General features: G+C 51.6%; 1 protein-coding gene across 3 annotated transcripts in view; it reads right to left on the reverse strand.

The window, feature by feature from the left end:
• TPCN1 (two pore segment channel 1) overlaps positions 1-15027 on the reverse strand; it is a 60005-nt gene that overhangs the window by 22609 nt on the left and 22369 nt on the right. For all 3 annotated transcript variants that reach the window (XM_044244220.1, XM_044244218.1, XM_044244219.1), the window contains 4 exons: positions 7384-7499; positions 1461-1637; positions 971-1084; positions 64-194 (listed from right to left, as the gene is read on the reverse strand). In XM_044244220.1, coding sequence (XP_044100155.1) covers positions 64-194; positions 971-1084; positions 1461-1637; positions 7384-7499 — 538 coding nt within the window. The remainder of the gene's footprint in view (positions 1-63; positions 195-970; positions 1085-1460; positions 1638-7383; positions 7500-15027) is intronic.

Consider the following 15027-nt stretch of genomic DNA (forward strand, 5'->3'; position numbering starts at 1 on the left):
TCTACAGGCCCAGAAGGTCCGGGCCAGGCCAGGATAGCAACCATCTCATTCCCCAGGCCTTACCGCCGGACGCCCCCGCAGTACCGACAGTCCACCAGGAAAATGCAGCGCAGCGCCCGGGTCACACGCACATGGGACGTCTGCCGTACCAACACCACGATGGCCTCGACGAACTGCACCACCAGCACGGAGGTCTGGGGGTGGACAGGCACAGAGCACCATCAGCCCCTCCAACCCAGCCCCACTCCCGAATACCCAGAACACAGGGCCGGCCAGGTCCTGCCAACTCTGGGCCCGAGAGGCCCTTCCTTCTCTCCAGCTCTCTTGGGCCTTCCCCGACTTCAAGCAGCCCCTGGAGACAAGCCGGGTGGCTGCTGACACAAGCGTGTGGCCCCAGGAGAAGGAAGCCACAGGCAGAGCTCCCCTAGCTCGACGGGCAGAGTGGCAGGCACGTCTGCCCACCCTCTGCCTTTGGCTCGCCCCACACCACTGGGGCCTGCAGGGCTTCCTGATCTGCCGTTCCTCGGGCACATTCTCCTGGACAAGTGTGCGTGCTTTTTACGCAGCAAAGCGCACTCTGCCGTGTTCCCACTCACTGCACAGAGAGAGCCGTAGGTTACTGGCCTGCTCAGCGTGGGCCTGGAGGCCAGACAGACCTGGGTTTGAATCCTGAGCCTCCGGGGTTTAGGTCCCATTCTCATCTGGGGGAGGCAGGGTGTAAACTAGGAAGAACAACACAAAGTCTCCCGCAAAGGCTGTCGCGCCAGGGCCTGGCACACACTAGATGCCAAATCCCGGTGACTCCTGTTAGCAGCACCATGACCTCTGGAGCAAGGCTCCGTAAGGCAAGGACGGGCCCGGGGGCCATTTTGAGGGCAGGGCTCAGACCATGGGAGATGTGGAATCAAACTGAGGATACAGGCTTGACGGGAACGTGGAAGACAATGCCATACAGAGATAGACCCATCACCTTGACCATGGTCCGTCTATGCCGGATGAAGGTGTGGAGGCCCAGCCACCGCAACTTCATGCAGAGTTCAAACACAACCACCATCAGGGCGAACAGCTCCAGGGTTGCGTGGACCTGCAACCAAAAGGTGTGAGGGAGATGAACCATCACCAGCCCCCTGTCTCCCTCTCCCCTGCCCGAGGCTGGAGATGGTGTGTGGCAGGGCTCATCAGGAGCAGTGCTCACTGGGAACCAAGGTGTGGCCCATGGTCCTAAGTGAGGCAATCAGATGGCACCCCTCCCTGGAATTTACCAGTGAACCAAATCACGGGGGTGGGGGGGTGCATTCATTTTAGCAGGGACCCCAGGCAAGACTGGTGATCCACTGTGGCTCCTGAGGCCTCTATGATCTCCCCTCCCCACCACCGGGCCGCTCTGTTTTACATCTGCTCATAGTATGTGCCCTTCCAGAACGTTCCCTGTCAGGTATGCCACAGAGACGGACACTCACGTAAATGCCGAGCCGGAGCGCAGGGACGGCAGGGGCCTCACACAGGGAGAGCAGCAGCAGGAGCAGGGCTGTGGACAGCTCCATCAGGTAGAAGAGGTGGTTGTGTGCGAAGAGGTAGGCCGCCAGCGCTTTGGCGTTCTTGGGGTGGGTGAAGAACTTGTCATTATTCTCGCCTTCCTGAGGAAACGAGAGCGGGGGCGGGGGGCGAATGGACCTCGGGATGAGACACCTCGGGGTGCCGTGGGCAGAGAGGAGAAGGAGGCCCCCGGCGGACAAGCAGAGTCGGGCCAGAAATGGAAGATGATGGGAGATCAAAAGTGTTATCTTTGGGGCGCCTGGGTGGCTCAGTCGGTAAGCGTCTGCCTTTGGCTCAGGTCATGATCACAGTGTCCTGGGATCGAGTCCCATGTCGGGCTCCTTGCTCCGTGGGGAGCCTGCTTCCTCCCTCTCCCTCTGCCTGCCTTTCCCTCTGCTTGCGCTCTTGCTCTTTCAAATAAATAAATAAAGTCTTTTTTTTTTTAAAGCATTATTTTCACCCAACTGCACCCCTGTCAAGTCTGCTGATGGGGCTCCTTCCCAAAAACCACCTGGAAGAGTCAAAGAATAGTCCCCAAGAGAACAAACAGCACCCACACATGTGAGCCCCTCGGCGGTCAGACTCCCGTGCTCAGAAGTGTCTGTGGAACGTAACAAACTGGGGGTCGGGGTGAACAAACACTGCAGAGTCTGCTTCCCCACTCCTCCCTGGAGAACGTTCAGAAAGTCCCTTCCCCTTCTTCAACTGCCAAGGGGCTAACATGTGTCCTTAATCATTAGGCTCCCCCAAGACACTTAGGACGGAGTGTGGGGTACGGCAGGCTCCCGGCAGATGTCGCCTGTTATTATGATTATGATACTAACATTGAGAAGAAAAGGAGCCTGAAAATATCTTCTATTATTTTATATATATTATATATTATATTATACCTTATATCTAAATTATACCTTATAATATATATAAGGTACACACACACACACACAATATGTTCTGCTTCTTACTTTCTTGACTATTTCACCTCCTTTCCAAACTGTTGCACAATGACAGGCCTTGCCCTGATTCCCGTGCTCCAATGATGATGGGACAGGAGCCGACCCTGACTGAGTGCCCACCAGACCAGGCCCTTCCCTGAGCCCTAGACCCTCCTTCACTCCTGACCATGGCCTTCTCAGATGGGTGCTCTTATTACCCCATCTGACAGATGAGAAAATCGAGGGACAGAAGCTTCAGGAGCACCTGAGCTTCTGGAGCCAGGCCATCTGGGTCCCGTGCTTGGGCTCCGCAATTAGCCTCCAGCTGCTGACGTGGAGACTAAGTGACAGAGCCCCAGGAGCGGCCCACCTGTCACTACGACCAGATGACATTCCAGGGCCACCCCCCACCCCCCCCTTCAGGTCAGCCTTCTGGTGGTGGTGGTTGGTGGTGGTGGGGGGTCTTCACTGCCTCCCTGGAACTAGTGGGCGCCGGGAGGAGGGTTGCCCCGCCTCACCCGCCCCGTCGCATCTGCACCCCAGCCAGCCGCCAGCGCAGAGTGGAAATTACTTGGTAAAGCTCTGCATGCGTCGCCGAGCTTTAGCACTTCCGAACTGGGGGCAACGCCGCCCCCCGCACCGGCCCCCTCACCCAGCCCGGCCTGGAGACATCCGCTCCTCGCCCCTGGGGTGCCGCGGGCAACTAGTGTGTCAGTCCCAGGGATGCCACCCAACACCCTCAAATGCATGGGGCGGGGGAACGAGATATCCGGCCCCAAATGTCAGGGGTGCACCTGGCTCATCACTTCCGGCACCAACTCTCTGCTAGACTTTTCCCACCAGCTTCATTTCCTGGAGAGGGAAGTGGCGGAGCCAGAAAGGAGACCCAGGTCCCCTGACCCAGAGCCCTCTGGCAGCATTCCAGCTGTCCTGGATGAGTCAGACCTTCACCTCTTCCAGCTATTCAGCTCTTCTGAGATAAAGGTCACCCTCCACAGGCCCACAACCCTCATCCCAGGGAGGAGACACTAACACACACCATAGTGATTCCTACTGAACCCACAGGCTAGCAGAAGGAGGGCTCTGGGCCCAGAGGGGCCCACTGTGCTGTGGAAAGCAGTCTGGCCTGGCAAGGGATGTTGTCAGATCTCACCCAGCATGGTGCCTGCTACACACAATAGGTGTTTCATGGCAGTTTGGTAGGATGAACCACTCCCGCCAGAGATCACTTCTCCAGGCCCCAGCCCGGCCTGAGAACTGCCCAGTAGCTGTGGGAAGGGGAGCTCTGCCCTCGGCTGTGGTTTGCGAGGTAGCCTGGAGCGAGTCACTTCCCCAGAGCCAGACACATCACTGCCCTCGTTACCAAAAACTAAAGACAAACCACAGTCCCGACAGGGGCAGGCCAGACAAAGGGAACAAACATCCCGGCGGTCAAACAGCGGGCGTGCTGGGCCAGCCTGGTTCGCGGTCCTGTGATCTGTGCAGGGCTGTGGTTTGTACCAGCACCGCTGTGGCTGGGGGGACACGCAGAGGGATCTGGGAAGCCTCTGGCTTGGATGACCAGAAAATGCAGTTCTCGGGTAATGTCTTCCAGTAAATAGCCAGGAATGAAGGTCTGGCTAGCGGAAACCACTGACAGGGGGGCTTGGGTTTCACCTCTAGGGTGAGAGAACTGCCAGCAGAGACAGAATATAAGATCTCCAGCACCAAGGGTAGAGCAATGGGAACACTGGCCTTGTTCCCTTGCCGCTGATCACGAACTACATTAGGAGAAATAAGACAGGCCAGTTGTGTATGACTTCTGGCTTCGCTCTCTGCTCCCGAGGGCAGAAATTCCACCCAGGAAACCAGTCCTGTCTCAGAGGCACAAGGACTGCGGAGCAGAGCAGAGCACATGGTTCCCGAGGATAAGCGAGTCAACAGGCCTCAGGTACCCTCCAGGCGGCAAGGGGCCAATTACTCAAGCACACCGAGCACCCGCTCAGCTGAAGAGCAGGAGAAAGAAAGACCATCTGACACCGGCTATGCCCACCCACCTCCAGAAATGGCCACGACTAATGTTCCCAGGCATCCAGGTACGGTTTTTATTTTTATTATTTTTAAAAAATGATGTATTGTTGGTAAGATAATTCAAGCAACACACAGGATTATAAGGCAGTAAAAATTCCATCAGCCAAAGATAATCACCGTTAATATTTAGATGAACAACTTTCCAGATGTGAATGGGGGAATCTGTGTGCACACACATATGTATGTGCTATATATGTGTATGAACCTAAGTGTGTGTGTGTATGTATATAAATATTACACAAAAATTATCACACTCTACCTGCCGTTCTGTGGCCTCTTTTTCACATGGCCCACTTTTAAATGGTTACATGTGGTCAGTTATAGAAATGGAGGAACAATGTGGAGAAGAAAGAGCGTCGCTTGGAGGTGAGCTGGACATGGTTTAAATCCACGCTCATAACTTATTAGCTGGATGGCCTTGGACTCCTTTAGCTCCCCTCAGTGTCAGCTGCTAGTCTGTAAATGGAAGACGATCAAAGCACTTTGGGGGGCAATTGTTAGAATGCGGCTCACTTAGAAATAGATATTTTTATCACTAACGTTCTCAGCCGCTTAAGGAGAGAAGGAATTACCAGATTTCTGAAGTCCCCCAGGCCATCCTACCTCTGTGTTTTGACCCACTCCGTGCTCTTCTCCAGCATCTAGTCAACCTCGGAGTAGGTGACAGTGCACGGGTGACCCTGGGGGACTCTGCGAGATCATCAACAGACATGACTGAGCTCGCCAAAATGTCTCTGAAACATTACTATTGCTTCAACTTGGGTCAGAATGCACTGGCTGAGGGGTATGACTCGTGTGACCCCACATAAGACATGAGCAGCAGGGGCGCCTGGGTGGCTCAGTGGGTTAAAGCCTCTGCCTTCTGCTCAGGTCATGATCCCTGGGATTGAGGCCCACCTTGGGCTCTCTGCTCAGCAGGGAGCCTGCTTCCCCCTCTCTGCCTACTTGTGATCTCTCTGTCAAATAAGTAAATAAAATCTTAAAAAAAAAAAAAAAGACGTGAGAAGCATAAAGACAACTGAACAATCACCAAACAAATATCCAAACGTAATGCAATCCTCCAAAAGAAGTAACCAAACACATACTTGCAATGTGAGAGCTGCTTCAAAGAGAAAAGATTAGGGGAAATTATTATTCAAATGAATTTCAGAAAGATTCCATTTCCTCACCTAGACTCTTACTCCTTGCACACAAGAAACAGAGATCTCACAGTGACAGGAATGGCAAGATTATGGCAATGGCACAGACAGTGCAACGGGCAGTTAAGAGGCAATACCCCTTTTGGAGAACACTCAATAACTGTACATCAAGGGCCCTAAAAACGTTGATGCTTCCCGTCTGGTAATTCCACTTCCTAGAGGCTTTCCTAATAAAACGATCCTGGATATTAAAGAGAGAAATAGCTCTTTGTGTAGATGGTCCTCGGATTATAATTTATAATAGGGAAATGTGTAATATATAATAAGGGAACCATAAAAAGGGAAAATACCCAGCCTTATCAGGATAGTTTAAGTAAATTAGGATACATTTACCAGATATAATTACAAAAGTCATTAAAATTTGTTATAGGAGTTCTAATAACAGAAGAAAAAAGCTTCCAGGAGTGCCTGGGTGGCTCAGTGGGTTAGGCCTCTGCCTTCAGCTTGGGTCATGATCCCAGGGTCCTGGGACTGAGTCCCATATGGGGCTCTCTGCTGGGTGGGGAGCCTGCTTTCCCCTCTCTCTGCCTGCCTCTCTGCCTTCTTGTGATCTCTGTCAAATAAATAAATAAAATCTTTAAAAAAAGAAAAAAAGAGGGACATCTAGGTAGCTTAGTGGGTTACGCCTCTGCCTTCGGCTCAGGTAATGATCTCAGGGTTCTGGGACTGAGTCCCACATGGGGCTCTCTGCTCAGCGAGGAGCCTGCTTCCCATCTCTCTCTGCCTGTCTCTCTGTCTACTTGTGATCTCTCTCTCTGTGTGTCAAATAAATAAAATCTAAAAAAAAAAAGAAAAAAGCTTCCGTTACACACTATGGGAGAAAAAAAGACTATACAACTGTGACTTTAAAATTAACTTTACAGGGGCGCCTGGGTGGCTCAGTGGGTTAAAGCCTCTGCCTTTTGCTCAGGTCATGATCTCAGGGTCGTGGGATGGAGCCCCGCATCGGGCTCTCTGCTCGGCAGGGAGCCTGCTTCCTCCTCTCTCTGTGCCTGCCTCTCTGCCTACTTGTGATCTCTATCTGTCAAATAAATAAATAAAATCTTTAAAAAAAAATTAACTTTACAAAACACATAAAACCTATGTATTATTCTTCAATAATGCTGACAGTGACTTAGGTGGACGTATTTTCCACAGCCCCTTTGTGCCTAAACTTACCACAATGAGCGTTGTGTTACTTCTACAAAGAAAGTTTTTTTTTTTGAAAGAGAAAAAAAAAAAAAACAAAAAAACAAAAAAACAACCAGTACGAAGCAAGAAACAGCAAACCTGAAAGCAAATTAACAGGAAAGAAATAAAGGTCTCTAAGTTCCCATAATGGGCAACAAACCCCTGCTACAGTGTAACATATTTAAAGAAACTCCCCCCTCAGGAACTGGCTGCCAGTGTGCCCCGAGGCCAAGTGGATAGACTCAGGGAGACTCCGGCAGGCAGGGCCACATGCTGGGGGTCACAAGAAAGTCCACACACATCGCCCTGCTCGTCTGAGCAAGATCATGTAAGCTCTCCCCACCTTACAGATGAGAAGCTCACACACGGAGCCAGGACAAGAACCAAAGCCAGGGCTCTGGGGCTGTAACAGAACCCTGGCTGCACAACTCGGTCAAGAGGCACCGGAAACAGACATCCCGATCGGAGAGACTCACCTGGAGGTAGATTGCTGCCTCTTGATAATTGATCTCCCAGTTATGTCCGGTGTAACTCTCATCCCCTGAGCCTAGACTGGGGGTCCGGGAGTCGTGGACGGCATAGCTGCCTCCATCTGCATAGGAAGGGGAGAGGGATTCACTTACAACCCAGGCTCAAGAGAATAAAGACACTATTCACCAGAAGAAAAGGCTCGTCTGCTCACACATATATCCCATTATCTACAAGTCAGTGCTCGAATCCCTGGAATAATAGCAAGGATTAGCACGGCTAATTAAAAATGCTTTTCATTCTCTCGTTAAATGAAAGAAGCGAGTGCAAGAGAACACATATAAAATGCTATCTTTTGTGTAAAAAAAAAAAAGGCGGGGAGGAAACAAGAAAACATACAGATATCTATCTTTACAAAAAGAAACAAGGATACATTTACTTACAAGGGGTGCAGGGGGCAGTGTAGAAGTATCACTCAAAGGGAGTGATCCTTCTGAACACATTTTTTAAAAAGATTTTTAAATTTATTTAGAGAGAGCAAGTGAGCGAGCAGGAGAGGGAGAGGGAGAAAGAGAGGATCTCAAGCAGACTCCACAGTGAGTGCAGAGCCAGACATGGGCCTCAATCTCACGACCCTAAGATCATGACCTGAGCTGAAATCAAGAGTCAGGTGCTTAACCAACTGAGACACCCAGGCGCCCCTTTTTTGTACATTTTTGACTTTTGGAAGCATGTTAATATTCTACATGGTTAAAACAAAAATAACTGGATTTGTTTCCCGGTGCAGGGTCATCTGTTTTTGTTTTTGTTTTTCTCTACTGATACCCAGGCCTCTTTACTTTCAGTAACACTGAACCCATCTGCCTTTGGAGAACCTCCTTTCCCTCCCTACTCTGCACCCATGCTTTATCTCCGGCCGACTCCACCCCTGGCTTGCGGCAGGTGCAACAAAAGCCCTTCTTTTCCCTGGACAGGCATTGGTTCGGGCTGGCGGGGGCAGAGTGGGGGTGGTATTCTATCTCGGGCCCAGCTAATGAGGGCTGAACATGGACCTTTTCCTGAAGCACTCAAGAAGGAGGGGCTCTTTCTGTGTTGGGGCAGGTGGCTGCCTCTGCCGCCACCATGTGAGGGAAGCCCACGTAAGAAGAAAACTCACAGGGAACTAAGAATCAAAGAGATAACATTAGTTCCACCCTGGGACTGAGATGTGCCCAATACGGACCTCCTAGCATTTCCAAAATCTGAGCCTATAAAGATCCTTTTATACTTAAGCCTGTCTGAATTGGGTTTGTCACAACCCTCACGTGTGTCCACGGATACGTGATAAGCAAAGGCACTAAGAGATGACTTTCAACTTGTTAATTTATTGGGAAGTTTTGTCATCAACTTGACCATAAATTCACACTCAAACTGATCCTCCTCCAGAAAAATAAAGAATGAAGTTATGTTTGGATAAGGAGCTATGCACAGAGGTGGCAGGAAGCAAATGTGTAAAGCTCACCACCCGACAGGAAAGGGGCGGAAACTGGCAAGGGTCCTACCGCTGCAGAGTCCTACCTGGTCCTTCTAAGCCTGAACGGCCAACCAAGGGCAGCCGGGTCCTGCAAAGTTCTTCTCCACCCACTTCTAGAAACAACTTCATGTAGGTATATCTAACACACCGTAAAATGCACAATCTGGTATGTTCTAATATAGGCACACGCTTGTGAAACCACCACTACGATCAAGATCACACATCCAGGGGCGCCTGGGTGGCTCAGTGGGTTAAAGCTTCTGCCTTCGGCTCAGGTCATGATCCCAGGGTCCTGGGATGGAGCCCCACATCGGGCTCTCTGCTCAGCGGGGAGCCTGCTTCCTCCTCTCTCTCTGCCTGCCTCTCTGCCTACTTGTGATCTCTGTCTGTCCAAAAAAAAAAAAAGATCACGCACCCATCACCCCTTCCATCCACACCCAGGCAATCACTGCTCTGTGCTCTCTGTCACTATTAGATGACTCTGCATCTCAGAATTTTACAAAGAAGGGATCACAGAGTACGTATGCTTTCCTGGTTTGACTTCGCTCCCTCAGTGTAACCACTCTAAAATGCATCCGCGCTGTCTGGTGTATCGGGAGCTCATTCTGGTGTTTTGGCTGAGCAGTATTCCATGGTATGTGGATATGCCACAGTTCATCCGCTCACCTGGTGGAGACCCAAGTGATTGCACCCAGTTTGGGGCTGTTTAGACGAAGCTGCTATGAACACGCATGCGTGCGGCTTTGTACAGACACGTGCTTTCAATTCTTTCCAGTAAATACCTACGGGTGAAATTGCTAGATCATACGCTTAAGTTAAAAAACTGCCAGACTGTTTTCCAAATGACCTGCAGGGCAGGGGAGACCCTGTTCCTCCACACTCTCTCCCATACCGGACATGCTCCATCCTCTTAATCTTGTTCTAAAGCTTTTAATATGCATTTGGGCTAATAATCTTGAGGCCTTTCCACAGGCCTATTTTCCATTTGCATGTTTTAGCTGAAGCATCTTCAAATCTTTTACTTGTTTGTTTTTTGGGTAATTTTCTTATTTTTGTATATATATACATATATATATATATTTACACATACATAGACATACACATATACATATGTGCATTCTCTAAATAGACCCAAGTCTTTATCTATCTGAAGTCTTTATTTCAGCTTTTGATTATTTCTTTCAATTAGGGATTAGTGTGGCTTTTCCTATTCTTTTAGTTTTAATCCCTTAGTGTCTTTATATTTAAACAGTGTTTCTTGGAGGCAGCATATAGTTTGATTTTGCTGCCTCCCCCCAGTCTGAAAAATCTCTGCCTTTTAATTGGCATATTTAGATTTATCACATTTAATGTAATTATTGACAGGGTTAGGTTTAAATATATCATCTTGCTGTCTTTTTATAGTTGTCCCATCTGTTCTTTGTTCTCTTCTTCTGCCTTCTTCTGGGTCACTGAATATTTATTATGATTCCATTTTATCTCCTTTGCTGGCTCAGCTACAGTGTTTTTGGAGGTTGCTTTAGGGTTTATGGTACACATTTTTAATTTACGACAGTCTATGGTCAAGCGATATTGTGTCACCTCATGTATCGGATAAGAACCTTACCCGTTTAACGGTATACTTCCCTCTCTCCCCTCCCAAACTTCAGGCTTCTGGGAACACAGCGATTTCCAGTTCACAGACCTAACCCGGAATGTGCCTCATCTCCATTGTAACCACAAGAATCTTCCTAGAAGGGACTGTACCAGCCAAAGCACAGAAGAACAGGAAAGAGTTAACACTACTCGTGGGCTCTGTGCTTTGCGCTCACAATCCCAAGCAGTATGTACGGTCATAAACGCTACTGTACGAGGATGTTAAGCAATTCAGTCAAGGTCACACAGCTCTAAGGGGCCAAGCCAGGATTTGACCCTGGGCAGCCGGGCTCCAGAACAGATGCATTTAACTCCTATGCTCCATGACCAACTCTAAGAGAGAGGAGTCTGAGAAGAAGGACAGCAGATGATGCCTTTAAAGCCATGGTAACAAACATTTATTGAGGCTTACCACATGCCAAAACCTAGGCTGCGGCAGACTATATTTTGCAAATTCAGCCACGGCACAATCTTTCATCCTACGTGCTCTTCTAGAACCTTGCCGCTTCCGCACAAACGGGTGGAGCCTGGGTGTCTCCCTCTTGAAACCAGGTGAGACTGTGCCTATCCTGACCAACACAGGATGGAGGACATAATGCTAATGACTTCTGAGCCTAAGTCATAAGAACACTCCCACCCTTTTTCTACTGGGACCCTTGCTCCTGGAACCTAGCCACCATGCTGTGTGACGGAGAGGCGTGTGGAGAAGAAGCAAGGCCCTCTGTCCACAGCCCAGCTGATGCCCCAGCCAACAGCCTGCAACCTGCCAGTCGGGTGAACGAACCATCTCAAAACCAGATCCTGTACCCCAGACAAGTGTCCAATCTGACACAGCGTGGCACGGAGATAAGCCCCTCCACCGGGCTCTGCCCAAACTGTAGTCTTTTGCACAAAATGTCTCAAGGCAATATCTGCTATCTTCAGGCACTATGTTTTCGGATGCTCTGCTCTAGAGCGATAGATAACTGACTCCCACCTAAGTGCTTTATACCCACTGACCTATGCAACGCTCCCGACAACCCCGCAGAAAGGCCAGGTGCCTTTCTGAAGCCAAGCAGCAGGCAGGAAGCGGGGCTGGGATACCTAACTGGGTGATTAGTTCCTCATCAGCAGGCTACATGCCTCTTCCGTTTCTTCTAGGGAAATGGAAGCCTGGAAAGGGTGGCGCGAAAAGGATGAAACACAGCAGCAGTTCAATCCCTCTAAGAAGTTACAAGCAGGAGGTGGCCCATCTGGCTGCAGCTCGCGGTCAACCATTCCGGTCCTTCTCTACCCGAGGCCGACGCTCCCCAACTCCGCTCCCGGTTTCCATTTCTGGAAGAAGTAAGCCCTAGGCACAGACGGAAGGTCGAACCGCCTTCCTGGATATGCTGCTGTGGACCAGGGAAGCAGGAGCCGAAACGCGCCTCCCCGGTAGGAGAAGCTGCCGGCAGGCATCTGGACGGCACCGTGCCCTTGCGTGCCTGCGCCTGTCCTCCATGACCTTCCCGCTCCATGGCAGGAGCCTGCGCCCGCGCCACAGCAGTCCCAGGTGGAAGAAATAATGGGGCCGGTGTGGGGTGGGCGGCGATGAGCTGGCACAGATGGCGGCGAACATTACTGCCCCTTTCCCAGGCGGTGCTGGATGCTGGCATCTGCGTGAGCCCCTGCCTCAGAGACCCTCTGCTCAAACTTTCTTGGCCCTTCCTTCCTCTCAGGGCTCTCAGCAGATGTATCTGCCTTCTTCCTCACACCCAGGAGCTCCCTCAGCCCTCCTGGTTTCTCCCCTCTGGCCTTCACCACTTCCGCCGCACACCACTGTGATGGGGTTGACAGCGGCAAGGAGGGTGGCTATCACCTCCCCCAGTGCAGGCCGCTCCTTGCCACCCGTGCACCTCGCTCACACTCCCACCAGTAGGTTCTGCCTGGGATCAGGTGCCCCGTGGCATCTTCCCCTCTAAGCCACAAACGACAGCTCCCTCCTGTTTCTGAAATCCACAGGGACCACTGGGATGGGGAGAAGGACCAGGCTTCCAGGCTTTGATGGAAAACTTTGCCATCGCCTTTCTCTCCATGGCCAGTGAGGCTCCAGCTCAGCTCTCCTCTCTGAGACCCATCTCCACTCCCCACCTTCGCTGGTCCCTGCCTTTCCCCCTACAAGACAGCAATAGCCCCCAGGCCGGCTCTCGCTGCCCCAGCCTCTCCCGGCCTCCTGACCCCAGGCATCATGTTGGAGGATGAGGTCGGCAAAGCATCAACAGGGAACATGCTCTGTTGCTTGAAATCTCGAAATGGCTTGTCCTCAGGAAAAACTCGGACTTCTTCGTCCTACAAGGAGCTGTATGCATCCGGGCAAGCAAGGGTCTTCAGAACCACAGTCCTAACAGACGGGTGGCTCGTCAGCCTGGCGCTCACGGGCCGGGCTCCAGAGGGCAGCCGGTTCCTAAGGCGCGCTGAGGACACAGGGGGTCCCATGTGACAGTGAGCACCACAGAGATAAAACGTGTGCCCCAAAGCCACAGACCACAGGGCGGGCTGGCGTGTGAGAGCAGACGTGCTGCAGGGCTGACCAACGACGCCCTGGGCAGAAGGGGCTCTAGATGTCGTGTTTGCTTTGCTGAAGTAAGTTAGTAAATGCTAGGCCCTGTGGCAGCTGGGCACATAGTTGATATTTTATTCTAAATATGATCTGTACATTGGAAATAATTCTTTACAAAATTACTTTAAGCCAACAGTTGCCTTGTTTGTGTACTCATTTGTTTGGTGGGTGGCCACAGGGCAGAGGGCAGTGCCCAGGGTGGGGACTGGAGGTACCCGGAGAGCCCCGGCCCTGCAGGGGCACATGTCTGCGGAGACAGCAAGGGCACCATCACCACGGGGCCTCAAGGAGAGTTTCCACAGCCATCCATGGGGATGTTTCAACAGAACGGAGGTTCACCCCGCGAGTGGGGAGTTGGACCAGCTGCCCTTGCAGTCCCCAGCATCTCTGCATTTACAGGTACACGGAGACTCCGAGGGGACAGGCAGGTTGGGGCAGATGGCCTTAAAAACAACTAAAATTCATGACCTTCCTTGGGGCAGGGTCCAGACGCCTGGACCTTGCTAGTTATCAACAGCCTTCCTCAAACACCGCCTGGCTGCACGGAGAGGGCGAGGGTGCCTCTTAGTACACTCATTCCTCTCCCTCTCTTGATTAACCGCAGCCCCACAGATCTACGCAGTCCAGAGCTCAGCAACTCAGCTTCTGCCCAAATAACGGACTTCCGCACACATGGCGCATATCCCCGGTGCCGGGCACTTCCTATATACCCCATATGCACGTGAACTTCATCCTCCCAACTGACCGCGACTGTCCCCATTTTGCCAATGAGGCAATGGCAGAGCAGAGCGATGTGTGAACTTGCCCCAGGTCTCACACATGTAGAAAGCGAACCAGGTCTGTGTTCAGAAGCACCGTGCTGAATCACAGAGGAGGGCTACCCCCTGTGCTCAGCAGGTACAGAGCTGGGGGGTGAGTAGGTATTATGAGAAAATATTTCCCTCGACCTAAAATGTTGAGCAGAGTAGCCACACCCATAGGAACCCCAGAGCAGGAGGGCTCCTCGGGAGTCAGGAGACTCGGTCCCTGGTATGCCCTCCATTCACTATGCTGAATGATGCCCAGACAGTGGCTGTACCCAGCTGGTAAGATCCCATGGCTTACCTGCTCCGGCCCTGTTCCGTGCCCCAACCCACCTCTCCCCTGGGGAAGCACAACCTCTTCTGCCAACTGGGCTCCCCACACCTCGCCCTGCCTGTCTAGTCTCTAGGCCAGTCAGAGAAGTCCTTTATTGTGTGTGTGTGTGTGTGTGTGTGTGTGTATGTTTTAAGTAAACTTAGTAGTTCAGTACAACAATAATCCTCTAAAAACCTAAGCCAGATGATATCACTCCTCCGCTCCAAACAGACTGCAGCATCCCGCTCTCAGGAAAACCCTCAAGTCCTCCCCTGGATTAAAAGGGCTTAGGAGACTGAGATGTCTCGTCCCACCCACCTTCTCGCTCCAGATATGCTGGCCTCCTCATGGTCCTGGGACAGGCCTGGAAGGTTCTGCCTCAGGCCCTGTGCACTTTGTGTTCCCTCTGCCCTGCCCCGATCTCTCCCATCTCTGGAAGTCACTGGCCTACCCTGTCCTCCTCGGGCTGCTCTGTGCTTCTCCCTGGGGTCATGTCACCACCTAGAAGGGCACTGATTTACTTGCCAGCCTGTTTTGTGCATTCCCCCACCCAGAATGCCAGCTCTGCCACCTAGAGTGCCAGGGACTTTCATCTTGTTATGGAGTCCCTGGGACCCAGAATAGCGCTGGGCATGATGGACAAATGCTACACAAACATTTGTAATGAAGTGAAATGAAGCTCTTCCCCAAAGATTCCAGAAGCACGCTCCTGGGCCAGTGACCAGAGGGCAGGGACCAGGAACTATGCACAGAGCCTGGCAGGTAGGCTCCCTTGGGACTGCAGTGGGACTGCTGCCCCGGCTGTGACAT

This window comes from Neovison vison, chromosome 3, assembly GCF_020171115.1.
Source record: "Neovison vison isolate M4711 chromosome 3, ASM_NN_V1, whole genome shotgun sequence".
Taxonomy (NCBI): Eukaryota; Metazoa; Chordata; class Mammalia; order Carnivora; family Mustelidae; genus Neogale; species Neogale vison.